The following is a 26,333-nucleotide window of genomic DNA, read 5'->3' as shown; positions in this document are numbered from 1 at the left end:
TTATTCTCTGTCCAGTCATCAATTTCGTGGGAAAAGGGACTATTTTCAAAATATTGCTTTTCCTCCGTGAAACACAAAAATCCTTTTCTCTGCAGCTATACAAAACCACCTTCATTTTAAATAGCAAAGACACTAAATTTTACAAAAGCTAAAAATTTTCAAATTGTATTCATAGTTTTCAAATATGTACTCAGTACACATTCAGCTAGTAGTGTTAGTTTCAATTTAAAAGAGACATTGAAATATATCATACTTTTGAGGAAGCATAAGCATTGCACTGGAGCCAAAAGTGAAACTAATTAAAAAAAAGGGAACCGCACTTTTTAATCCAAACTTGTAGAAATACCAATGAAGAGGTGTGTTGAAAAAAAAAAGACTGTTTGTTTTTCTAGTTTGCAGTCCCGGTGGTAGCCTAGCAGGGAATGCATTTGTTTTAGGCTGACAGTTTCTACTCAGGGTATGTACGCTGATAGTAATCTAACCTCAGAGAAACAGCTACTGTCACCACAAAGATGTCAACATCGTGGCATTGTCTGCAATTACTGCTCCAAGAGTCGCTGGTGAGGTTTGGTAAACAGCAGAGAGCAGGCCAGTCTTTTCCCAGGAGACCAATTCCCTTTTGTCTCATGACCTGCCGCCTCCTTAGCTGGCTGTATCATCGAGACAAATTTTCTGCTCTATTAGGGTTTCCTGAGGAATTATTTAATCCTTTTTACGGGGACTATTTCCCCCATCTGTGAGCAAAATAAATAAAAGTGCATCTGTTTTATAATCTTGCTTTCTACTACCACAAAAATGAAAAGTCTTTCTCTGGGATCTGCCATATTTTCTTTTTGTCAGCAATGTACTAGGAAGAAAAATTCATGTTTGACTAAATTATAAAACCAAGACTGAATTAAGTCAGAACACGGAAGTCAATGTTCACAAGGTTCATAATTGCTTGAGCAGAAGATTGCAGCACAGTTATCTAGGTTTAGTTCTTTACTGTGATACTGAGTAGCTCATAGGGAAGCACAAGGGGAAGACTCAACCCGTCAGTCACACCACACCAATCTCTGAGCAAAGGAAATATTTTGTTAACATCTTACTCAAAACCAGCACTGTTTTAGCTGTGCAGCGACTCACTGTGTACGTATCCAATCGAGCTCATCTTTAAGGTTAGCTTAGTGACAATTATTTCAGGATGAATTTCTTCCACTCTTTTTCAAGCAACATTGTTTGGAACATGTCCTTCAAGCTCCAACACCTATTCTATTTGTTTGTGACAGCCATCTATAAGATACTGAAAAACAACAGCTTGACAATACTGTGAAAGTTGAGCTTCCTTTCACACATCCTGTCATCCCCTGATCGTTTTTAACTTGCTATTTAGATGTAACAAACACAACTTTGAATATATATATATAATAATGATTCCAAATGTTATGCGCAGTGTGACTAGTGGATATCCAGAGCATCTGCTTCAACCCCTTCACTTGTACAATTTTGGGAAATCCCACGTAGTAAGAAAGGGAAAGCTATATAGGAAAGTGCTGTATACTTAAAAGGACAATACAGTAAAAATTTCACTTTAAAATATTTTCTATTTGAAATTATTTTTTAATATTACAGAGATGATATTTCTCTTGTCTTTTAACCCTCCAGCAGTGTTTGGGGTTGCAGGAGCAGCAGCATCTTGATCGCTGATCATGCTGGCAGCAGTATCTGAAGCTGAGCCTGTTCTGTAAATAAAGCACCCTATGACAATTGCCTTGTGATCACCAAGTGCGTTTCTGCCTATCTGATTCTCAGGACCCTGTCCTTCCATATGAAAGGCTACATCTGCACATTTAAGTGAAGCATGAACAATCGGACCACAACTCTTTAACTCCTAAAACTCCATACTAACATTTATTCTCCTTAAGAGAATAAAAAATATGTTAGCTTCATAGTTATTCATATAATTTCATTTAATTCCTTGGAACATCCTGATTATTATCTCAGGCATTTGCTAAAGTTTCTTTGTCTTCTGCTGACAATTCATAAATCACATGTTCCATACTCTCCAGATCGTTGATTCCGGTGCACTAACGTGGCTGGCAGTGAGCAGCAAGGGCTCTCCTGCCGGGCGGGTATTTAGAACAACACTTCCCTCTGCCGGACCTGCGGGCGCTCACACTCTGCCTGCCCCGAGGGACCTGCGCGCCTCCCGCTGCCTCTCGCTCCTCCCAGACTGCGCGGGACAGTGCGAAACCAGCAAAGCTCAGAATCATTCATCTTATGGATAGGATAATCATAAAAATTTCATCGGATATCAACTGGACAGAAATATCAGTATACTTTCTTCTCAAGAATATACTATCTCAAAGCCATAGATCTGTGAAAACTGGGAGTCTCAGGGTCTGACATTTCATATTCCCTCCAAAACCCTGACAGCTTTGTGCCAGATGAAATTAGAACAATATTTAAAAATACCTTATATCTAAATCATCAGGCATTCATTTCTCTCTAGTGTGTAAATATATAGGGCCATGCAGAAAAAAAAATGAAAAAGGACAGTTAAGAAAAATTGCCTGCACCTCTTGTGACTCTGTGAAAACTAAGATGGTGCTACAGTGAATTTCAATTGAGTGCCACACTTCCTACCTGGCCATCTGTTCCAAACTGCTTGCAATAACCAGAGTATGACATTTTACAGGGGGGTTGATGGAAGCTACTATATTCAGACACAGCTGTCTTGCCTTCATGTCATTCAGTGGTTGCAATATTGTCCTCAGGTGATGGTGGGTGTTAGAAGGAAGGGGAGAGAGAGCTGCAAAGATATATGAGTAAGACTGTGCTTAATTCTTGCCCTTCACAAGGACAGGAACTGGTCCCAGTGCAGTACTACACGTGCTCCTTACTCGTTTGTAAGAACACCACTGAAAAACATAATTAAGCATTTTACTGAACAAAGATTCTGTTCACATACTCTGCTGAATGAAGGCTTTTAGTGGACTTCAAAACATAGGAAGAAGATGAATAAGCTGAAGACAGAAGAAGGGGAGTAGAAAATACAGATATAATTCTAAAACAAAATTCCCCATTAGTGAAATTTACTTTGAAAAGGCAGACAGAGAGACAGAGACTTCTTCTGTTCCACAGAAGAAATGTCAATAGATTGAATCAAGGTGGTACTGACTGTTAAAAGGTAGAACAGGTAAGAGTGCTGAAAGCCATAATGAGGTTAATTGGAATAAGCCACCATTATTAAACAGGAAATAGAAAGGTGGTTCTTGATCTGTGTTCAAAACAAAGCCTGTGCTAAGCACACAGAAGGTCTAGTTAGAAAATATCATATGAGAAATATTTCACATTGAAAAAAAAAATGTTTTCAAAGAATTTGGAGAACAAATCTAGGGCTTGAATAAAGAAACCAGAACGTGAGGATTAAGGAGGCATTCTGAGTAACAACAAAAGGGAAAGGAAATAAAAAAGCAAACTCAACTGCATGAGGTGGCATAAGCAATGCTTCTCTAAGCAGGTCGTTTTCCAGTCATTGCTTTGTTTTTTCATTCTCTCTGTTGTGTCAATGGTGTTGAATTTTTGCCTGCTGGTGATCCTTGCATCTTGTTGATTATTTGTAAAGTCTCTGTCTGAGACTTTCCAAGGAATTTCTAAGGTGGACTCCAAGTAGACAGCATAAGATGAGTATTTGTCTTCCAAGATCTTTCAACACAAAATAAATGTTTGTTGGCACTAGCAGCCATATAGGTATTATCAGCTCACATTTGACACTTAATACTGCATTACTAATCATTGCTGTATGTCTGCTAGAATGCTACTGACAAATAATAAAAAATTAGTGCCTTAGTATTCAAATACCATTCACTCCTATTGCTCAAAAAATGCTTTGACTGCATTGTACAATTCTAGTATTGCAAGTACAAGTCATAAAAAATGCAATTAAGAATCTAGCACTTGAAACACTACATCACATAATTTTCTGCAGGAATACACTCCAATGTATTCTTAAGCAGATCCTGGTTTCCCTCAACTATCCTAGGCCTCTTTGACTTATACTATCTTATTTTTTACATTTCATTCACCTTGCAAAGGGGTGAGAAATTTACACCTAGTAAATATTCCATAAATGCCTACTTCTGTTTGCTCAGCACTCTTGCAAAGTCTTGAATTTCTTGAATTCAGCACTTGTCTGGGGACAACTTTATGCTTGCTAGAAATCAGAAGTCCTCCAGTAGGGAACTCCTGACTGTGTTGTTTTATGTCATCACTGTTCCTTTACTTGTTAGGCCTCAGACATGCAGCCCTGATTTCAACTTGGACAGCCCAAGAGGGTCACTCCCTTCAGGTTTTTTCTTGTTGCTGACTATAATCCCCAGCTAATTTTTCATCAGAAGCTGCTGCTGCCTCAGGTCTGCAGACTGGTTTAGTGTGATGTTGCTCCCCACTTTGGGGTTATCCAAATTAAGTGGATCAGTTAAACACTTTTAGTTACAAGGTTTCACTTTGCATCATTTTGAAACATTCCATTTGGGATCCACCAGTATAGGCTTTTCCCATTTAACTTGCCCTTACAAAAAACCAGTATCTGCTCCTCACCTTGCAGCCTCAGATGCTCAGGGAAGCTGTTAGATCAGAATACCTAAGGCAAATTATTTGTCTTTCAGCACACATTCAATTTGGATCATCTCCTCATTCCCTTCAGTCTTCTTTCTGAATGTGTATTTTGAGGTTGTTCAGTGATTTATCTGAAAAAATTATTCCCAATATCCTTCCAGAGAGTGTACACATCACTTCTCTACTATTTGAAGTCTGTGCCAGAAAAAATGTCGCAGAATCACTTTCTGCTGACTTGAGGAACCCATAAGAAAAAAGTGTCTCTGCTACATCTCAACAGAAGCTTGCTTTATGTTTTCTACAGAACATGGGAAAAATAAGACAAGAAGGTCTATCATACCAAAGTATCTTTACCTCAATTCAAATACAAAGAAGGTACCTCTGCAATTTGTCAGAAAATACTTCCATTGTCATATCCTCTTTCATTTTTATTAATGGCGTGATTCTACAGGAGGAAAAAGCTAATTTTGTCCACAAACCCTCACAACATAAAAAAATTTAATTTTTTAATGAAGTCAAAGATATATAGACACAATATAAGATCAGCATTGATGGTATTAAAAATATCCAAATAATAAATTAATTATTTGTGGATAGTGCTAAGAAATGCTAGAGCTTTCCAACACCTGCTTCACTCTGCAGTTGCATTCAATTTTCTTTCTCAAACTTTCATTAAAAATGTATGAGGTCATTTAAAATTGGAGTCCTCTCAGCACCTTCTAAGATTAGATCTTTAGAGGCAATAAAGCAAGTATAATCTGAATTCCCGGATCACATTAATTGGCCATTATGCCTTTTTTTAAACAGTGCCAAGCTTATACAGTAACTACCATCTGATAAGCAAATTGTAACAGTGCAGCCTACCAGGAAAGAAAAGAAAAACTCATTATTTTTTAATGAGAATCAAAATAAATGCTTACAGCACAGACGGTTATGGGGAGTTCCTTGGCATATATTTGGAATGTGTAATCACAAAACAGTGTAGTCAGGTATGTGTCATACAGCTCACCCCAAATGACTGAAAAATCCTATGTATTTGTTTAGTACTCCATACTCTGAGTAATATGGGAAATTCTCACTGAAGTATTTCCAGCTTCCTAGACTTCCCTTATGCAATCCAGTGTGAGTCACACAGTGTGGGAGCAAGAGTCACATCCTCTTCTCCAATCCAGATGCTGGCAGGACTCAGCCTTTAGGAATAAAGCTGGGCTTGCAAGATATTTGGGCTGTACTTCTTAAACTGTATGATCCTACATTATTTTCAAGATGGCACACTAATTCCTCATCTCCTCAAATAAGGATTTGCAGAAGACAAGATTCATGCTCTTTCTTGAGCAGGGCTTGCAGCCACACCATGGCAGATGTGGAGTGGCAGCAGGGCCATGGGCTGGGGGTAAGGATGGTCCCTCCCACCCAAGAGACTCCAAATTGTCCATGGCTGAGAGGTGTGGGGGTGTCCTGCCTAACCCACTGCACAGGCACCAGTACAGGACACTGAGCTGCAGCACACACCAGCCTGCCTTTCTGTGCTTCTGCTTGAAAAGCAGGGCTTGAAAAGCATAGCTGTGCAATTCTCAGGGAGCAAAGCAGTAGAGGAAGACACTAAGAAGATGAATTGTGAGCAGAGATTATCTCATCTGGTGTCCAGTTGATTTTGTAATGAGAAAAATAGGCTTTTGTCCATTTCTTGTTAGTAAACAAGTCTGTGACAAAGACTTGTATGTCCCATCAATAATTAAATGTTTTTTTTTTTTTGTTGTAAAAAAATCTTTAGTGCCTTAAATTCATATAAAAAGGAAATTACCACACACACCTGCCTTTTGGAACTGCTATATATAATGTTTTATTTTTATGACTTGTATAATACCACTTTGGAAAGTATTGGCTATATGCCAAGGGAAAGCTGATTTATGTTTTACAGCTCTACTTTGATTTGACCAAGATACAGGTTTATTAGAGTCCCATCTACTGCAGCTAGGGCAGAAAACTCTGATGGACAAAACACAGCTGAACTCAGCTGATTTTTTTATGGGCTGTTAATAGTGTACTTGGGCACCCAAATTCTGCCAAGTAATTTTGTCCTCTTCAATTGAACTGCCTCACTAATCAGTTTTGAAGTGTAGAAACTCCTGACCTCCTTTCATATTAAAAAAAAAAAGAAAAAAAGATGGAGCTTGATTATATGAAAAGAAATTAGACTAAAAATGCACTAATTCTTGCTTCTAATGAACGTGAATATCTGAAGCTGCCATGGTAGACTTCTATCAGAAATTGAGGAGGCATTATTAAGCAGTTACAAAATGAGTGAGATGCTTCCAAACTGAACCTCAGTACAAGATACTTGGGGCCCTTAAAAAAGGTCAGAAAAGTTAAATTTGGCAAAGTTACTTTTAAAATATAGAAATAGATAACTTTTTTATGTATGAAAGATAAATCTAAAAAAAACAAATGCCTCACCACACCTAAATTTATTACTTTAGCTGAGCCCTGGGTTTCAGGACTGATGTAAGTTTATGAAAACTGTTGAATGCTGTATTCATCAGACAACGTATTTAATCATTAGGGTCAGTGTTCCTGTTTTCCCTGCTGTGCCAGAACTGCAAAATTATTTTAAGTTAGTGATCTTTGAAACAGAAGTTTTGGACCTACATACTGCTCAAAATGCAGGAAGGCTGGACTGCTTACTCAGTTTCTCTAACACTGATGAGACAGGGCTCCTTCAGGAACATCTGACTGATACGCAAGGTGAGGATTTACTCCTTAATGCACAAAATACCATTACATTAAAAAAATTGTCCTTTTGGGGGAAGAATTTGAACAATTGCTACTGCACATGGGTGGCAACTACAATTTTCATAGCTGTCCACAAGTAGAGCAGACTTTGATTGTTGCAGATGTTGGACCTCTTATATGGTTTTCCTATTACTTCTGTTGAAATTTAAACCAAAACTGTTGCACCAGAGGCTACAGAATTGTAACTAAATGAACAGACACTGCTGTCTTTGCCACGTTAGTTAAACTGCAGTGGATCCCATTAACTCACATGCTCACAAGATTCTGTAACACCTACAAGAGTCACAGTCTTGCAAGAGAGGAAATGTCGGTGCCAGGGGGAGCAGACAGGACTGAAAACCTCCCGCACTCCAGCAGACCATCTCTGCTGCTCTGGGGAGCACTGAGCAGCACTGAGGGAAGAACTCAAACAGGGCTTGTTTCATCATCTGCGGGTGCACCAGGAGAACCTTACCAGCATCCCTTCAGCTCTCTGTATCATGAGGAGACAGGAGGATGCAGAAGCCTGGGGAGTATCACAGTTCATGGACTACCTCCTGACATCTGCTTTGTACATAAGTCTCTGAAAAACACATCAATGGAACAAAAGGCCAAGAGTAGGCTGAAGTTTCTCTTTTTCCCCTTTTTAAGCTCCTCATGACACAGCAGAGGTTGGGATCCGCTGCCCTCCAGTGCATGCTTGCAAATGTCCTCTCTGCCAGATGACTGCATCTGGAGACCACGAGAATTCTCAAGAAGCATTTAAAAAAAAAAGTGTTATTTTTTGGTGTGTGTCTTATTTAGGATCTAAAATAATTGCTGGGACTTGTTTCTTAATTTTGCTGTATTGTTCTGGCCTCGTCAGAGTATTTCTACATCCAAGTAGAGTGTTCTAGTTTGTTCCATGAAATTGGTTCCCTTCAATCAGCTCTTACTCTTTCATTTTCTATGAATATACACAATGATTATATAGATAACACAATACATATGGTAATGATATGCAAATAGCGTATATATCCCATTTTATATCTGCATTCTGCCTGTAATTGTTATCTTGTGATTCTTACTGACACATCAGAGAACTTTCTAGTATCCACATTAAAAGGAAGAAATGGAGACTTGCTATAGAAAGTATTTTCCCACTGGCTTGTACAGTTCTTTCAAAAATATTTGTCTATATTATTGAACATTTTTGAGCAGGAAATGTATTTGACACTGTGTCATGCCAGGCCCTTGTAAAATCTGATTTGTGGGTTCTTTCAGCTCTGCAGAATCATAATGGGACTTAGCATAAAAAATTAATTTGAGTGGTACAGCCTTTCTCTTAAACAATGATGTGCAATGATGTAAACAATCATTACAATGGTGTTGATATTAAGGCAAACCAGTTCTACAAAGATTTATTAAGAGCAGGAAAAGTAAGCTGTAAAGACATTGCAAATATGAGAGGTTTATTAAAGGGAACTTTTTCATTTACAAATTGAGTAAATGAAAAAGTCTCCATTCTTATTGTGAAGAGGAACCTTAAAAATGCAGATTCTGTGAGTTTATTTAATACCTTAAGAAATCTGGAAAATTTCATTCTTTTCCTTATAAGTGGTAAACTTAGGCATGAGATAATTTCTTACGATTTTGACACTTTATTCCCTGCCGAAAGGCCAAAGCCCAAGACAGGTAACCAGTTAGCTCAGTTTTCCCAAGAAAGCGCCAAGTTTTATGATGTTTGGGAGCTGCTACGTACATCTGTGTGTAGTTCCAAAACGTACCGGGGAGGGAGAGACATTTCTAAGCCTTGGTTCTGCCCCGTCGCTGCTCCGCACTGCGCGCACTCCTGTCGCCCTCAGCCGCTCCTCACCCGCGGCGGGACGGGCGGACCCGGCCTCGGGCTGGGGGAACGGGCGGGACGGGCGCTCTCCGCCCCTCAGGGCGGTGGGACGGGCGCTCTCCGGCCCTCAGGGCGGCGGGACGGGAGGGACGGGCGCTCTCCGGCCCTCGGACTGGAGGAGCGGGAGGGACGGGCGCTCTCCGGCCCTCGGACTGGAGGAGCGGGAGGGCCGGGCGCTCCCCGCCCCTCAGGGCGGTGGGACGGGCGGCCCCGCCCCATCGGCAGCGACCGCGGCGGCGGCGGAGGCGGTGTCGGGGTGGTGAGTGTGGCGAGGCCGGCCGGGGCCGAGGCGCTGCTCTCTGCCGAGCGCCTGCCGGGAGGCGGCTCCCAGCCCGAGCTCGGGGTGGCCGCGTTTGTTGTCCCGCAGAGCGGCCGGGCCGGGCCCGGGGAAGCCCGGCTCTGACCGAGGGGCCTGTGGGTGAGGGCGGGCGGCCTCGGTGCCCGGCAGGGTCCGGCCGCCCCAGCCCCTGCTGCAGGTTGCAAACACGTGTGGGTGGGAGCGTGAGCGCAACACAGAGTGGCTGCATGGTAGAGCTGCTCTACGAGAGGGGAAAAAAAAAAGTAAGAAAAAACCCCACAACCTCATCTCGCTCCTTAATCCGTATGGTACAATTTATTTCTCCGCGCACAATTTGCTCCATTCCTTGTAGATTATGGAAGTAGAAGTGACAAAATGTTGACTGCTGTGATAAATCTTCCTCATACAGAAGGTTTTAAGTTTTAAATTTTAAGTTCAGTGCCTTTGCCCAACTTCCCTGAGTACAGTGATTTTGGCAACACTTCTAAGCCATCTATTGCATATAGGTGGTAGGAAAAAAAGTCCTGGAGAGCCCTCCACTGGTAAGGTGGCACCTGTTCTTTCTCCAAGGCTTTCATCCTCTAGACAATAAGAACAGACAATCCTTCAAAGTCTTGGCAGCATTTAGCCGAGGTATAACATTTTCCAGATTTGAGTATCCTAAAAATATTAAACCCAGTACAAAGATAACATTTGTATTCGCATTATGACATTACTGTGGTGGCAGACAGGCTTTCAGTGCTTGTAGCAATGTTTGTCACTGGGGATCCACAGTAAAATGAAACTATTTGTTATGTGAAAAAATGCAGCAGCTTAAAGGGTCTGAGCAAGTGTTGTTCAAGCTCTCTGACATGGTTTTTTTAGAGATGGAATAACTGAAGCTCAAAAATGAAGGATCAGGAGCATTTGGCCTTTTGTTTCAAAGGAGAAAAATAAATTAATTACAAAATTGTAACTTTTTAAAAATGCCCCAGAGGTTCAGCAGCATCCCAAGGTCAGGGTACTGTACGACCAGGAGGCTGGGCAGCTGTGCAGGGAGCAGAAGATCCTACAACTCAGAGATTGTATCTATGCTGGGACAGTTAAAAAGCACAGCATGAACTAAATGATTGTTAGTGCACAGATGTATTAATCTATTTCACATGACCAAGTCCAATTATATCTTCCAGTCTAATTTAAGTACCAAACCTGTGTTTCAACCCAATTAGCAACCAGAGTGTTGCTACCAGTTGCACTAAAAACATTTACAGCACTGATCTTTCTGTAAGCCTTGCTTATTTCTCAATCCTCTAAAAATATAGAAAGCTGTAGGAGTAGTAATTTGTTATCCCTTTTCCTCTAACATGTTAATTTTCCTGTTTTCTCTATGGATATGCAAGCCTGAATTCCAGGAGGACTCACTACATGAATGCTTCAGAGCACTGAAAATTAGAATAGGATGAAAATAATTCCTAATTTAATTTTTGGGTTTAGCAGACATGACTCTTGGCCAAAATGCTGATGTCTGATTCCAAGACTGAAAAAAGAAACATTAATAAGACTAAGAAAGAAATTAATATTACCTTTTAATTCCCCCACAAAGATCAGTGCATTTTCTGTGTTTGAAGAACCTTACAAATTTTGAAGAGGGTTGAAATGGTGTTAGCAGTAATTCTCTAGCTGCCTGGCATTGTGTAACTTCCCTGATTTGGCAGAAACTTTGTATCCCAATGATAAAAGCTTAGGATAATAGAAACCATCTCATTGATGTGTTTTATACATACTTGGCTGTGCTAAAACATATATGGGGGTAATAATTGAGAGTGCATTCATCGTAAAAGTAATAGGAAATAATTCTCTTGAGCCTGCAGTGTGTCTTTACATGTCATGTAAAATTATACTGGGAATGCGTGTGTTTGGAAAAAAAAAGAGTAGGAGGAGGCCTTGCTTTTTCTTTTTTTTTTTTTTAAGATCAGTGTGTGGGAGTGTATGTGGTTATGTTAAGGAGGCCTTTCCCTTTACATCCTTAAAGTCTAAGTGGAGGTACTCAGTTACAGATCAGAAAAGAGGCATTTTTAGAAATAAAAGAAGTCATAAAAGTACGTTATAGGAGGCTTTTTCATTTAATGCCCAGTAGTCTTGTCTCTTGAGTCTGAACAAATGCTGTTCAGTTTTCACTGGAAAAGTGTCACAAAGATAGAAACAGTGGGAGAAGTGTTACATGCCAGTGCCCGTTCTTACTGAGGCTGTTCAGCAAAGTCATTTCCATAACATAATGGATTATGTTCCTCATAAAGTTTTCACAGTTTCTACATTTCTGTGGTATTAAAGGTAGACATAATTTTTTTCTTCAGGTATTTTAGGCACTTGCAGAGATTGACCACACCACAGTTAACACAGGTCTGCTGCTGCTCGTGCAGTGTGGTGGTTTTGTGTGATTGCCTCGTGTCAAATAATGTTTCTGGTTTTTGTGCACCATGGCACTAATGCTGGGAATATTTACAACTGTCAGTAATTTTTCTCACTTACAAGTTAGTTCTGCATGTAAGGCTTGCATGTTTTTTGTTTAAGTCTTATATTTCTCAATACAAAATGAAACAGGCAAAGATATGCATGTTTGTCTCTCTGCACTAACAACTGCAAGTGTTCACAGTGGGCTGCAAGAGTTGTGCTCTCTTTGGCCTGACCCTGGGGAATAGCACCAATGTCACGGTTATGTTTTTAAGATAGCATCAGCACAAGTAGTTTTTGTAACCTTACACAAGGGGAACAATAGAGACCTTAATAATGTTTTTGATTTTGCATAGTTATTCTCAAATATAATCTTGAATGTGCTAAGTGGTATTATTAGAAACCACTTGAAATGGATTTTCTGGGTTTTTTTTAAGCACATGTATTTCTTCTGTGTCTTTAAGAGTATCTGCTGACTAGTGTCAAAGATTTTCTTGCTGTTTACTTTTATTAGTCCTCAGACTAGCAGAGTTTCTTCTTGTAAATGACATAAATTGTTTACTTGCAGATTGCTAAATGCAATGGGATTATGGGGCTATTCTGAAGGTCTAATTGGCCACAGCACAGTAGTGTGTGAGAAAGACCCTAATTTCAGAAGTGGAACTGAGTTTGTAGCACAGGAGTAAGAGAAAGGCAAAATCAGCATACTTTTGAAACTTATGCATTCAGGCATCTCTGACTGGCCTTTTCTATTAGTTAATAAGTGTAAAGGAACTTTCTTGTTGGACTAAAAGCATTCTTCTTTTACTGTGCTGTTGATTTACGTTTTATCACGAGGCTCGTAGTTAATAAGTGTAAAGGAACTTTCTTGTTGGACTAAAAGCATTCTTCTAATGAAAACATCATCTTTTACTGTGCTGTTGATTTATGTTTTATCACGAGGCTCTCATGGTATTGTTTTAAGAGGCAATGGCATTCCTCTGTTTCTAATACAAATAGTATAGTTTTTTCTTTTTTTTTTGTTCTCTTCCACTTCTCAGGTAGCAAAGCCAGGGGGGAAACAGAAGCTATGTACCGTTTAATGAGCAAATGATGGAAAACAAAGTTAATAATTATTCTGCTGTGGCTACAGTGTTTCTGACATTAGATTTGTGGGTTCCATGTGTCTAACACATTTCAGTCATTGTAGCAATGTAATCTTACATATATGTTTTAAAGTGTCTTCTGGAAATAGTTGCATGAAGTACCAGTTTTTATTTCTTTTTTGATAGTTATTAATTAACAGGACACATTTTCTCCAGTCTGTGAGTGATGTTACTCCACACAAAGTGCCTTTTCTAGCTGTTTTCAGCTGTGGGAGATATTTAATGTTTGCCAAGTCACTGTGACAAAACTTATTGTAGTTACATAAAGTTCATAGGCCTCCCTCTCCAGTGTGACTGGTCATCTTAATTATCCTGATTTCAGCATACCTGATTTGAAACACTTGGAAATGGAGACAAGTTTTAAAGATGTGTAAGTTTTAAAAAATTTGGCTCTTTTTCTATTCTATATTAGCAATTTTAATAGCAATTTTTATTACACAAACATATTTTCACAAGAATTCTAACAGAGACATTGAAGCTTGAATTGCATTTAGTCTTACCTATTATTCAAAGAAAAGAAAGATCAATGTTTTCAAATAAAGGAAACCTTCCTTTGAGATGACACTCGGAAACATTTTTCAGCCCTGTCAATTAGAGAGTTTCATCCTCTATGCTTACATCTGTGACCAGGTAATCATTAAGCAGCACTTACTTAATTGAAACAAAATCACTGGGGGAAGAGGAGCGGATCTTATCTTAAAATTGCTTAGTGGTGTGTAGGAACTCCTTCCTAGAATCTGTAAGTTTTTATTTATTATGCAGGCATGTTTCTTGCTTCACGAAACTTCTGTTGCCGTGGCATTAAGCTAAGAACAGATTTGCTTTCCAGATCCATCAAACATTCCACCTCTGCAGTAAGTATTCCTTCAGCTCCACAGAGAAAACTATTTCTTATTTCATGCAATGTTTTAGAGATGCACTAGTGGATTTAGGTAATGATGAATGAGAATTTAGGACGTTTTTTGTATTTTCTTGTCAGTCTGAATTCAACCTATTATGGAAGCTTTAATGAGAGAACATGTCTATAATTCTGTGTAATTACCGAATTCAGCTGGCAATGGTATATTTGAGAGCATGAAGGAAGGTTTTCATGCTGAATCCAACAATATCATACTTTGTCCTTCTTAACAAAACCCTTCTGTCTGCATGTTTTGATCTTGCAGACAATGCCCTTCAGACACAAAAATGCAAGACGAATTGAAGGCCTTGATAGCAATGTGTGGTAAGTAAGAGGAAAATATCTGCAAATTTCAGAAAATGTCCTTGGCTGATGTATTTTCTTTCAAAAAAAAATAAATTATTGCTAATAATAAAATACATGGCAGTTGCTATTTCTGTTGGAATATATTTAGCACCTGTTTAGAAGCGGTGAATTAAATTCAATTAAAGTTATGATTAATTTTTATTTTTGTGCTTTAAATATTAGGCTTGGGCTTCTATTCATCTATTAAACCATGTAAGACAAGTATAACTCATGGGCATGGTAGCTGCTTTTCAAATTTAAATGTTAATTCTGTTGAATAATGTATTTCAATTACACCTGATTTGTGTTTACCAACCAAGTCAGATTTTTTTAAAGCCATTATACTTGTTTTATAATAAACCCTTATACTTGTTTTATAATTTGGCTCATCATTTTTAATACATCTTTTTCTAGGTATTAAATTGGCCTTACAGCAATATTGCCATCACTGATAAATATGGAATTTTCTTAGTTGGTGAAAAGACTATTTTGGGCTTACCTTAGTTGTATGTATGTGTTGCATTAGTTGTGTGTACATATACACAAGGTGTTTTGATTATTCAGCCTCAAGCTAATTTTTAGCAATTTGTATTTTTGACAGGACTGTGATGATATGTGGGAAGTGTTATGATGGGGAGAGGGTTGTTTTGTTTTGTTTTTTAAATCTTGTTAACATTTCAGTAGGGAGGAAAGAGTAAAATGTAAAGCTGACCTGTGAAGGGAAGAAGGAAAAATTGTTCAAGGATCCTGCAGGCTATTAGAAACAGTTAATAGGCAGCCTGAAACAGTCTGTTGCCTAAAATTACTTAAAAAAATTATAGCAGTCTGAGGTGACTGTGTAGTTTAAATGACACCTTCAACTGACTGAGTTTAATCTTTAGGAGATTTAATGTGCCTGGTATTCAATTTGCGCACATATCCAGAGTAACTATGTGCTTGTATATCTGCACATCTGAGCACACTTCTACCAGAAATGTTATTCTGTGGATGCAGAACATCAATCTTTTCTTGGATGCCCTCTGACTTTTGTGACCATTTACATTATTTCAGCCCTCAGCTCTCCATTCTACTTAAACCTGTTCCTATTGCTGTAAATTTGGCAAACTGAAATACTTTTCTAGTGCTAATGAATAAAAAGATAATTTTATCTGTTATGTTAACTTTAAGATGCTTTTCCTTCCAGGGTTGAATTTACAAAGGTGGCAGCAGATCCCTCAATAGTTAATCTTGGTCAAGGCCTTCCTGATATATCCCCTCCCAGCTACGTTAAAGAAGAGCTGGCAAAGGTTGCAGCAGTTGACAGACTGAACCAGTACACCCGAGGCTTTGTAAGTGTTGTGGAACTCCAGGACCCAGGTTCAGTGGAAAATGTGCCAGAAGGGAAAAAATGAGGTTAAATTAGTTTTATCTATAGATCATAGATATGTCCCAAATTAAGTTCACCTAGTAGCCTTATCTGTTACTAATGGACTTCCTCTATGTAGGCTTCTTCAAGGCAGAATCCTTCAGCAAGAGCGGAATGGTAGAGCAGGTCTGGGAGGTCTCTGAGGAGCTGATTCAGTTTGAAGAGTCTAGGTTATACATTTGCCTCTGACTTTGGTCAGTGGGAACATGAATCAAACAGTACAATGGGAGAATGAGAAAGAAATACTTGATACCACTTGAGACAGCACCTCTAGGATCAAGAAGACATTCACCAACAGAACTTAGTAGGTTTCAGTGGAGACTAGGAAGGGATGAAAACAGGAAGTTTTTGCCCCTAGAATTTATTTATTACACATTCTGAAGCTCACTTGTAGAGTTTCTGTCTTGAGCTGGGTGTGAGTATATGGCATTTATCATTGTCCAAGGCAGGGTATTCCAGGGGACTGTTACTGTTTTGGTATGACCAGTTCGTTGTTTGGTTTGTCTGTCTTCTGTTTTGGGACAAGTTATATTGCCCGAATAAGAATCATGTGCCAGGACTGCTACAAGACCCTAAGGAGTCTATCAAGTATTTTTCTAGCTGACCATGTTTCTGCCCCATGCAACAGGGGCAGAAAAGCATTGGATAGGCCAGTGGTCCAGAAACTGTGTTGGTAGTTATGGTATCACTGTGTGCATATTCCAACATAACTTTTTGCCTCTTCTCTGAGAGTCTGCATGCATTAGGTTTGGGATGTGACTATATGAATAACTATTTTGATCACAAATGCTATTTATCAGCAATATATAAATACAATTAAAAGATTTTCCTTGCACCAAATACTTTTAGTTGAAAGATAAGAAAGGAAACAGAAGGAGCCGAAAGAGACTCAAAAACAGCTGAGGGTAAATTAGTGTCAGAGTATTCCCTTCTCTCCTTCTGTCTCTTGTCCTAGCTAGGCTATAGGCAATCTGGACCCACTCTGAGATGTGATAACATGAAAGAAATTAAAAAGCACCAGACAGAAAAAGAGTTTCTGAGTAGATACAGATAAATTGAAAACAAGCTTTTCTTTCCTAGTGTGCAAAAAGTTTAAACCCTGTTACCTGTTAACAGCTATTAACACTGAGGGCTAATGTTGTATTTTTCTATTCAAAATGTCATCGTTTGATACACATAGTAAAAACCCCAAACACAGGCTTTATACATTGTCAGGCACACTCCAATTACTTTCTTTTTGTTTTGAACAGGGAGGGGCATCCATCACTGGTGAAAGCCTTGTCTCAAGTCTATGAGAAAGTTTGTGGAAGAAAGATTGATCCTCTCACAGATATCCTGGTGACTGTGGGAGCTTACGGATCTCTGTTTAGTACAATACAGGCACTAATTGAAGAGGGAGATGAAGTAAGTTTTTACTGGAAATATTCACATGTACTCACAGACATGAATGTCTTTCCCTTTTTCTTATTTGTCTACTTCTAAATATAAATTAATGTTGGGGCTTCTTTCTGTCCCTATTGGTTTGATTTTTTACAGTTGTACATCTGACTTGCAGTTTCAGAAGCTGTGGTTAGGAGACTATCCTTTGGATGTCTTCCTATCACTCATCAATTTTACAATCACCTTTTTTCACACTTGTGGTATCTGTGGCAGTTTCTTTATCACTGTTACTGTTAGGTGACACAAAACACACTGATTTCTTATTTGAGAAAACATGTGGGATGTCTGCAACAGACAACTAAGGGTGGCACAAAGAATTATTGGTGTTTGGGTAACCATTGTGTATGAGGTGCATGGTGGCAGTGTAGGTAGCAGAAAAGTTTGTTAGTTACCATACTAGCTGTCATGACTCAGCTCTTCACTATTACTGATGTCTGCCTTTTTGACAATGATATAAAAAGTCATTTTACAGGAATATTTCTATCCATAGTGGACAAAACCTTTTTGTATTGTTGTATATTTTGCTTTCAGTGTTTCATTTGTTTCACTGGTATATTGTATTCTCAACTTGCTTTTCTGTTGCTCTAATAGTCCCTTCTCTTTTGTTTGGAATAGTTCTGTCATGCACAGTAAACTCTTTGTTTCTGAACTGATGATTGTCATTTCAGGTAATAATAATAGAGCCATTTTATGACTGTTATGAGCCAATGGTAAAGATGGCGGGTGCAAAGCCTGTTTTTATCCCACTAAGATGTGTGAGTAACTTTTAAAAATTACTAATTATATAAAGTTTCTCATCCATGTTCAATACAGTTTGATGAACACCTATATGATGCTTTTCTGTATAATTTTTTGTAATATCAAATTACATAAAAATGAGATAGATTGCTAGAGTGTAAGTCTGAGACTTGATAATCCAAAAGAGAATATTTTATTACTGTTGGAGAAGGTGCGACAATGTTTCTTATTTGCTTTAATTTGTGCATTCTGAAAGCTGATTAAAACTGCTTTCTTCAGTTTTTAGTGCAAATTATGGAAGGGGGATCCATGTATCAGTGCAATTTCTCTGTCAGTTGGTTTTCAAAAGGTTTGGTTCCTGATCCCTGAAGCAATTCCTACAATGACAGAATACAGTTTCTTTTCCAAAGTATGCTTGCTAAATAAAGACTGATCATGTAGTAGATGTGTTTGCCATACATACAAGAATTACTGTTTCCTTTATTGTTAAATAGGCTATGGGTTAATTGTCAAATTGGTACTGCTGGCATTATGCCACAGCCTGCAAGGATTGTTCTGTATGCCAGCTGTGCCTTGTGCAGCTGGCAGCCTTGCACGGGAAGGGCTGAGGGCCTCTTTGGGCAGCACTGTTGCAGGAACACCATGAAACCAGAACAACACAGAGTGACAAAACCTCCAGGACTGCAGTGGGAGTAGGTGAGACTGTTCCTCTGGAAGTCCATCTTCTAGGGATGTTTCAAATGACAGGGCACCTCCAAGCATTTTCTGTTTCACAACCTTGTTTTGGTCTGGCCCTCTCCCAGTCTTTGCAGCTGTCACAAGGGTAGTGTGGCCATGCTCCATGCTCTCTGTACCAACTGCCCAAACTTCTTAACCATTGGTAATACCTTGGGGATACTTGTGTTGGGTTCTAGGGATGTTTCAAATGACAGGGCACCTCCAAGCATTTTCTGTTTCACACCCTTGTTTTGGTCTGGCCCTCTCCCAGTCATTGCAGCTGTCACAAGGGTAGTGTGACCATGCTGCATGCTCCCTGTTCCAACTGGCCCAAACTTCTTAACCATTGGTAATACATTGGGGATACTTGTGTTGGGCAGTATATAAACTCCAAAGACTCAGTAGTACAGATTTTTATCTCTTTGGCCATTTTCATTAGTTTAAGGAGGAGGAAAAGACCTTGAATGGTGATCAGTCTTTTCAGTCAAGCAAGCACACATTTCCTCTACTGTCTGGCAAGTCTGTAAACTCTCCTGCCATGTGACTGGGGTTTACACACTGTAATAATCAGCATGTGTGCAACAAGATCCTGGAAACCAGTTCCTGCAGGGGCTTTAAGACAGACAGTGGCCAGAGTAGGACAGCCACTGTCACAATCGTTTACCTGTTCCTAGAACAACCTTCTCTTAGGTGAGCAAGATAGATTGGATAGGTTGTCACATATGGCTATGAAAGTATTGGAGAGTGATAAGTTGAGCAGCTCTCTTTAGGCTGCAACTTGTATTAAAGTCACATATAAATTTATTGTGGTTTTGGTTTTTGTGTTTTGTTTTGGTTTTTTTAGAAAAATGATGGAAACTCTGCGTCTAGTGCTGATTGGGTCTTAGATCCTGCTGAACTTGCAAATAAATTTAATTCCAAAACAAAAGCAATTATTCTGAATACCCCACACAACCCGATAGGCAAGGTAAGAGTGCTGCTTTAACACCACTTTAATTTCAAAGAATGCCTTAAATATTGTGTTTAATGTATTGTCCTTTACTTTTCCTGTATCCCAGGTTTTTACCCTGGAAGAGCTCCAAGTAATAGCTGATCTCTGTATTAAACATGACACCCTGTGCATCAGTGATGAGGTGTATGAATGGCTGGTGTATAAAGGGAATAAGCACATTAAAATAGGTACTGATGTTTTGTGGCATTTAGAAGGGTTGTAGAATGATGCTGTGAACTTGTCTCCCAAGGATAATGCTTGCTGGAAGAAGCTCATACTTCAAGCTTTGAAATTTTTCAATGTTTAGGCTCTAAGGAGGAGATCCCCTCTCTTTTCTAAAAATTATTTTAAAGAATAATTTCCAAATAGAATTTCCAAAGATCTTAAGTGGCTTTGGAGCACATATCCATAGAAACCAGTGGGACTGATGCTTGTAATCACATCATCTTATGATCATATGAATTTGCCATCCTTATTCAGTTACTTTGTTGGCCATGACAAGTATAGCTGCTATTACTGTATGTGTATTAGACAGTGCTTTTCTGAAGAACTAATAGAAGGAATGGGAATTAGAACTTCCTTCTCAAAGCTTTGTAGAGATAATAATGAGGGAAATGGACAATGAGGAACACAATTATTTTTGCTCCACTAATTATAAAAAACTAAAAAACTAAAAATAAAAACTAAAAAATAGTATAAAGGTCGTTTTGGAGATAGTGCATGAGCACTGTCCCTCTGAAGAATGGAGACAGGGTTAAATACTGGACATTCAGTTCAGTGCAGTATGTCCTGGAAGTGCAGTATGAAAGCCTGTTAAATCTTCAGGTAGTGTTGCTACAGGGGTAAAGCACCATTGCAAGAACAAACCAGAAAAACAGATTATGATGCCAGGTTCTTGATCTTCTTGTTTTACTTGCTCCTGGTTTCACTGAAGTTAGTGGAATCACTCCCACTGCCTCAGAACAATTTAACCTAGTGCAGATTACTGAACTCCTTTGCCAGTTCTATAATAGCTACAGCTATGTATTTCTGTGAAAATTATTTTCTTTTTCTGATGTCTGAGACAGCCAGTGACACTGAACTGGACAATTCTAGTAAAGGCAGTGCCTGAGTTAATGTTGTATATAGTACTATTACCAGGCATCAGAAATAATCTGTCCTGGGCTGAATGGGTAGCCGTAGATAATATTTTTCTTATGGATAATTGTGCATTTTTGCTGAGGATAATTTCACGTGTAGTTTTCAAACTGTACCTCTTATTTTCTATCTCTTCTTTCTCCTTTCCGTAGATAATATTTTTCTTATGGATAATTGTGCATTTTTGCTGAGGATAAAACATGTAGGTTTCAAACTGTACCTATTATTTTCTGTCTCTTCTTTCTCCTTTGATTAATCCTTACCTTCTTTTCATGCTAAAAAGCACTGGCCCATATATCCTTTCTTATTTGTTACAATTGCTATAATTTTAGAATATTCTCATTGTTTGCTTAAGATGCTGCAGTGAACATACAGCTCTGAGCTAGGGGCAGTGCAGTTGTTCAAATCACATGGAATATGTACCAAATTAATTTTATTTTATGTACAGCTACGTTGCCAGGTATGTGGGAGAGAACAGTAACTATAGGAAGTGCTGGGAAAACATACAGTGTAACTGGCTGGAAGGTAAGAAGAATCAATATAAATGAGTTAAATTATATAGAATGCATTTATTACTCTAAAAACACCTCTGTTTTTATGACCTGTGTTCTGAAAGTTTCTGGCAAATCTTCATGTCTCCAAAATGTGACAATACCATTCAGTTGGAGCAATTACTGATCTTTAACACCCATGTCTTAATTGTCTTCTTGTCTCTTACTTAAAAAACTCTTGTGAGCATAAATTACTAAAAAAACCACCACAGTATGTTGTGTTCAAAATCAAGAAAGATTCTTGGTGAAAACATGGATATTATGATATTTTAACTTAACAGTTTTCCCATCTTTACTTTTAAATATGTATCAGAAAGTTTAAAAAAAAATAAATAAGCAACTCAATTCTTCATCACCTGTGTTCAAAGTGAACCACAGCATATATGATGCAGTAGTGAGCTTTTGTTTTGTATTCAAACTGGCTTTGACACAGGAGCTTAAGAGATGGAAAGGTTCTAAACCAATTTGAAACAGCATTTCTAATAAATGTTCAGTTGGATTTCTAACCCTTGTTATATTAAGAGTTAAAAGTTTGCTCAGTATCCTGAGAGATAGAGATAAGGGAAAATAGAACTGTTGTCTCAAATCTACCATTTTTTAAAGGTATCATACGCCAAGCTTTGTGTAAACCAGCTTTTTCTTAATAATTTATCAAAATAAATTCTTAAAATAGAAAAACTTGAGACATTGGCTAATTTTTAGTATTTCTTATCTTTTAGTAACAGCACTGCCCATAAGTGTAATATATGCATCCTTTCCTCCCTTAGCTTGGTTGGTCCATTGGTCCTGAGTACCTGATCAAGCATTTGCAAGTTGTTCACCAAAATACACTATATACTTGTCCAACTCCACTGCAGGTAGGTACAGACGGGGCAAAGGAGATTGTTTTCTGGTGTAAGAAAGCTGTTGGCCTCATGTAATAAAACAGTAATCACAACAATGAATTTTTAGTTGTCAAGATACATATTCTAGGGTGTAAAAAGAGGAAACAAATTTGATCAGCTCACCAGACATTAAAAAAAAGAAATCAGTCTTGCAGATTGTGTCATCTTGTACCTACAAACTGTGTGTTGCATAAAACATGACAATCTTAATGGTATCCTAGCAAATATAAATGAAAGTTCTGTCTACTAGTGTCTAGTATTCTATGGCACATTATTATCAAACAATTAAATTTAACTTCAATTCAGATTGTAAACCCTTGTGTCCAGGACTCTGACTTCTGTGTATGATTAGTGCCTAGAAAAAGATTGGGTGTTTTGGGTGATGCCACAGCACAAAGTAACGAGCAGATTACAGATGTATCTTGTGTAATTTGTGTGGTGATTTGCTTAATATGGGCCAGGACTGAACAAAAATTCCCATGATTTCAGCAGGAAGTGGGAGTGTCTGTGAGAGTACTGAGTGTTAATGAGTACTTTGGACCTCATGTTTCCAGGAGGCTTTGGCACAAGCATTTTGGGTGGACTACAAGCGCATGGATGACCCAGACTGCTATTTTTACTCCCTGTCTCGAGAGCTGGAGAGCAAGCGTGATCGGATGGCTCAGCTACTGAAAGAGGCTGGACTAAAGCCTGTCATTCCAGATGGAGGATACTTTATGATTGTTGATGTTTCCACCCTAAGTCAGTATAAAGTTTATTAAAGAGCATGTGGAAAGTAAATTTGGTTAATCGGAAAATTCAGCTTCGATTTTAAACTATATTCTTATCTCATATGCACACATATGTGTGCATAATGTTGTCAAGGGTACTAACTGGGATTGAAACTTTCAGTTTCACCTTAGCTGGTAAGGTAGATATTATGAGCTTCAGCAAAGCATTTGTGATCCTAGCTTGTTGTCCATGTTTTGTAAAGGTTTGGCGAGTTTTTAGAGAGGATAAAGGAGGTCGGTAAACCTTCCTATTTTCAAAACATCTATAATTATGAAAATATTTGAGAGCCAGGCACCTGGATAGCCTGAGTTCATACCATTTGTATTTTCCTCTTTCTGGTCTTTTTTCTGTTTGTTTCTTTGTTTTTCCTAATCTGAAGTCACATCCTAAAGGTTCTTTGAAGCATTCTGATCTCTAAACACTCTAAAATCCTACCAAAATTTACAAACCTTTTGAAAATTCAGGCTATGGTAGCTTCAGAGGAAGAATTCACACAGGGGAAGGGATTTTTTAGTTCTACATTTTTTCACTAACTGGTCTAAATGGCATTTGTCATTCAGACAGAAATGTTTAAACACAGAAAGATATCACAATTTAATCATGCGTCAGGAAGTTTTAGGTACCCCAGTTTCACAGATGAAAAAACCCTGCATTTTCAGGGATTATTCCTGCCCATGCAATAACTGCACTCTTCAGTACCCTCCATAGCCCTGATTGCCCAATAGCCCAGACTTCAGGACTTCTTGGAGTATTACATTGGAGGCTTTCTTCTAAGCTACATGTCTGAATTTGCTTTGGATGGAAAACAAGTGCTCAGATCACAAGGAAGGGTTCAATCTGTTGGCCTATTTTGCTTCTTAGAGTATAATTTTAAAATTATATGTTAAAATAACACATATATCTTCATTCTTAAGTATTAACTGTAATAAAATGCTGTTAATGAGTGCCTTCCCACTGGAGTCTAGCAAATCTTACAACATATTTGTTTTACATTTAGATGTGGATCTCTCTGATGTAGATGAGAAACAACCTTATGATTATAAATTTGTCAAATGGATGATAGCATCTAAGGTAAGATGTCTTAGTCATATTCTAGTTTTAGAAATGCTTTTCTATTGAAAGCAAGAGCAGTGCAAGTGCTCTACTACATTATTAAATAATGTAGTAGAGATGTTCCATTCAAAATATTATTTGGTGTTGCTGATAATGGTGTGATTAAAATATTGTAAGTATATTGAAAATGTACACTGTAGGTTGGTGCTACATCCCAGTAGGTTTTTTTTAGGATGCTTAAGTGTTAGTTGTACAAAAGTACCTTTGAAGTATTTTGCCTAAGAAAAGTAATTTTAATTTAGTACAAGCCTAGATAGTGCATACAAAACTGAACCTTGTCTTTCCCTCGTGTTGGGAGAGAGAGTTCTAGAAACAGAATAGTAAAATCATCATGCTTAAACCAGATTTCTTATACACATTTAAATAAACAAATTCTATTCATGTTTTATGTTTCAGAAACTGTCAGCAATTCCTCTTTCAGCATTCTGTGGTCTTGAGACAAAGAAACAGTTTGAAAAATACATACGTTTTTGCTTCATTAAGGTAAATTTGTGTCCTGAAAATCAGTGCGGTACAGGAATCTGCAAGAGACTGATTTACATTTTCCCAGGATCTCTTGCACTGAAAGCTTTTAGGAACATAAAGTTAGTTTAATATAAAATTCAGCACAAAGTATCTTCAATTGTCTTTTTGCTGAGGGACTCTACACTATAAGTGTAGGTGGCATGGCTAGGAAGGGCAATTGGCAGAAAATAACTGGATGGGTAGCCCTTTTAAACTTATTGTATTGATTTTAAAAAACATTCTTGACCAGTGGTGACAGTGAAAATTATTGAGACAGGTAAGCTATCAATTAATGTCATACCTGTAATCCAGAGCAGAGAATAACTGTATAGCAGAGTGTGTGCCCCCTGTCCATTCAGTGTCCAACAGCAAAAAAAAGTGAAGAGGTCACCTTCAAATTTAGCTCACTTGCCTGAAAATACAGAGTTACACATGAGCTCCAAATTACAAAAGAAAACTGAATTGGCTGATTTTTGCCATTTTGTGAGCACCTTCTTTGCACATATTCTTCCCCCTGTTAATCTGTTCTTGAAAGGCTGAAAGGCTTTGGGGACAGGTAGGTAAACTCTGATAAACCCAAAGCCCTAAGTATGTTTCCCAAAAGGCTGAAAGGCTTTGGGGACAGGTAGGTAAACTCTGATAAACCCAAAGCTCTAAGTATTGTTCTACAACAGAGTCAGCATAATGGAACATGTGCAAATCCTGAGCTGTTCTGTACAGAGATCAGAGCCTTAGCCTGAAACAGTAATGAAGGGGAGTTTCTCCTTGTGTTACGTACTTTTTTTGATGAGTTGTAAAGTCTATGGTAAAAAAACTGAGCCAGTAACAATCAGGATGAAGTTACTGGTTGTACCTGTGGCTGGTAAACAGCACTAATGGTTTCAAGTTAGACTGCCTGTATGACTCAGCAGGCTGGAGCCAAGCTACACAGTTTGGAGGGATTATATTTAAGTAGTTCACAGCATAACAAGGTTGCAAGGAGTTTGAAAAATCCCAACTGTACTCACAGGGATTAGGAAAGTGTGCTAGCATGTCTCCAAACCAGAGCTGCTAAGTTACATCACTGCATTAATGCCATGAATTTATGTAAGTATTGCTTTCATTAATTGGGAAAATATGAATGCTGAGATTATATCTTTTAAATATATCTAATAAATATTTTCATGGAATCAGCATTGAATTCTTTGTATAGTCTAGATTTGTACCTAACAACTGTCAATGAAAAACTGGCTGGAAAGATATTTACAGGATGCAACTGAAACAACCAAATATTGATTTGAGATTATAAAATCATGATTGACTCTTTTCAGGAACTCCATACTTGCAGTAATAGTGCTGTTTTTTGTTTTGCAGAAAGACAGCACACTAGATGCAGCTGAAGTAATCCTGAAGAACTGGAATAAACAGACAGGCTGATTTTTCTTATTAACTCTTCCATATAGTATAACTATCTAATAGTAGGGTTTTTTAAATTGGAAATTTAAGAAAAAATTACTTAATACAGTAAAGAATAAACATTGTAAATAACTTTTTATTGATACCTGCTGAGGAGTTAGAACAATGATTTACTGAAGTATGTGTAATGCAACTCAGAGATTATTTTCAGTCTTTTAAAAATAAATTGTTTTTCTCTTAAAGAAACCCCAATGGGATTAATTTTTTTTTACTGAAAGAAAAGATTTATAGGACTCTGTGTAAAATAAATAAATT

The 26,333-nt window shown here is 38.1% G+C and overlaps 2 protein-coding genes across 6 annotated transcripts in view; one reads left to right on the top strand and one right to left on the bottom strand.

Annotated features, from left to right (window-relative positions):
• The window catches only part of LRRC8B (leucine rich repeat containing 8 VRAC subunit B), a 30,999-nt gene extending 21,782 nt beyond the window's left edge, over positions 1–9,217 (bottom strand). The window contains exon 1 of the mRNA XM_039727149.1: positions 9,138–9,217. The gene's annotated coding sequence lies outside the window, so the exon portion shown is untranslated. The remainder of the gene's footprint in view (positions 1–9,137) is intronic.
• A 150-nt stretch (positions 9,218–9,367) lies between these two features.
• Positions 9,368–26,260, top strand: KYAT3 (kynurenine aminotransferase 3). 5 transcript variants are annotated; one of them, XM_039727075.1, is made up of 15 exons: positions 9,438–9,515; positions 11,888–11,933; positions 13,892–13,983; positions 14,293–14,351; positions 15,556–15,700; positions 17,032–17,181; positions 17,886–17,972; positions 19,517–19,639; positions 19,731–19,851; positions 21,249–21,325; positions 22,119–22,208; positions 22,790–22,976; positions 24,004–24,077; positions 24,516–24,602; positions 25,977–26,260. In XM_039727075.1, exons 3-15 carry the CDS (start codon positions 13,894–13,896, stop codon positions 26,037–26,039), a joined length of 1,353 nt encoding a protein of 450 aa, XP_039583009.1. In that variant the 5' UTR covers positions 9,438–9,515; positions 11,888–11,933; positions 13,892–13,893; the 3' UTR covers positions 26,040–26,260. The 5 variants fall into 5 exon arrangements, with proteins under 5 accessions (XP_039583012.1, XP_039583013.1, XP_039583009.1 ...); XM_039727074.1 differs by lacking the exon at positions 9,438–9,515 and adding an exon at positions 13,452–13,499 and having other exon boundaries at positions 11,889–11,933; XM_039727078.1 differs by lacking the exon at positions 11,888–11,933 and having other exon boundaries at positions 9,368–9,515.
• Positions 26,261–26,333: the final 73 nt, after the last annotated feature.

The sequence above is a fragment of the Passer montanus genome, unplaced genomic scaffold (genome assembly GCF_014805655.1).
Source record: "Passer montanus isolate IOZ18808 unplaced genomic scaffold, ASM1480565v1 scaffold60, whole genome shotgun sequence".
Classification (NCBI taxonomy): Eukaryota; Metazoa; Chordata; class Aves; order Passeriformes; family Passeridae; genus Passer; species Passer montanus.
The sequence above is the reverse complement of the archived record's forward strand: the minus strand, read 5'-3'. Positions and strand labels throughout refer to the sequence as shown.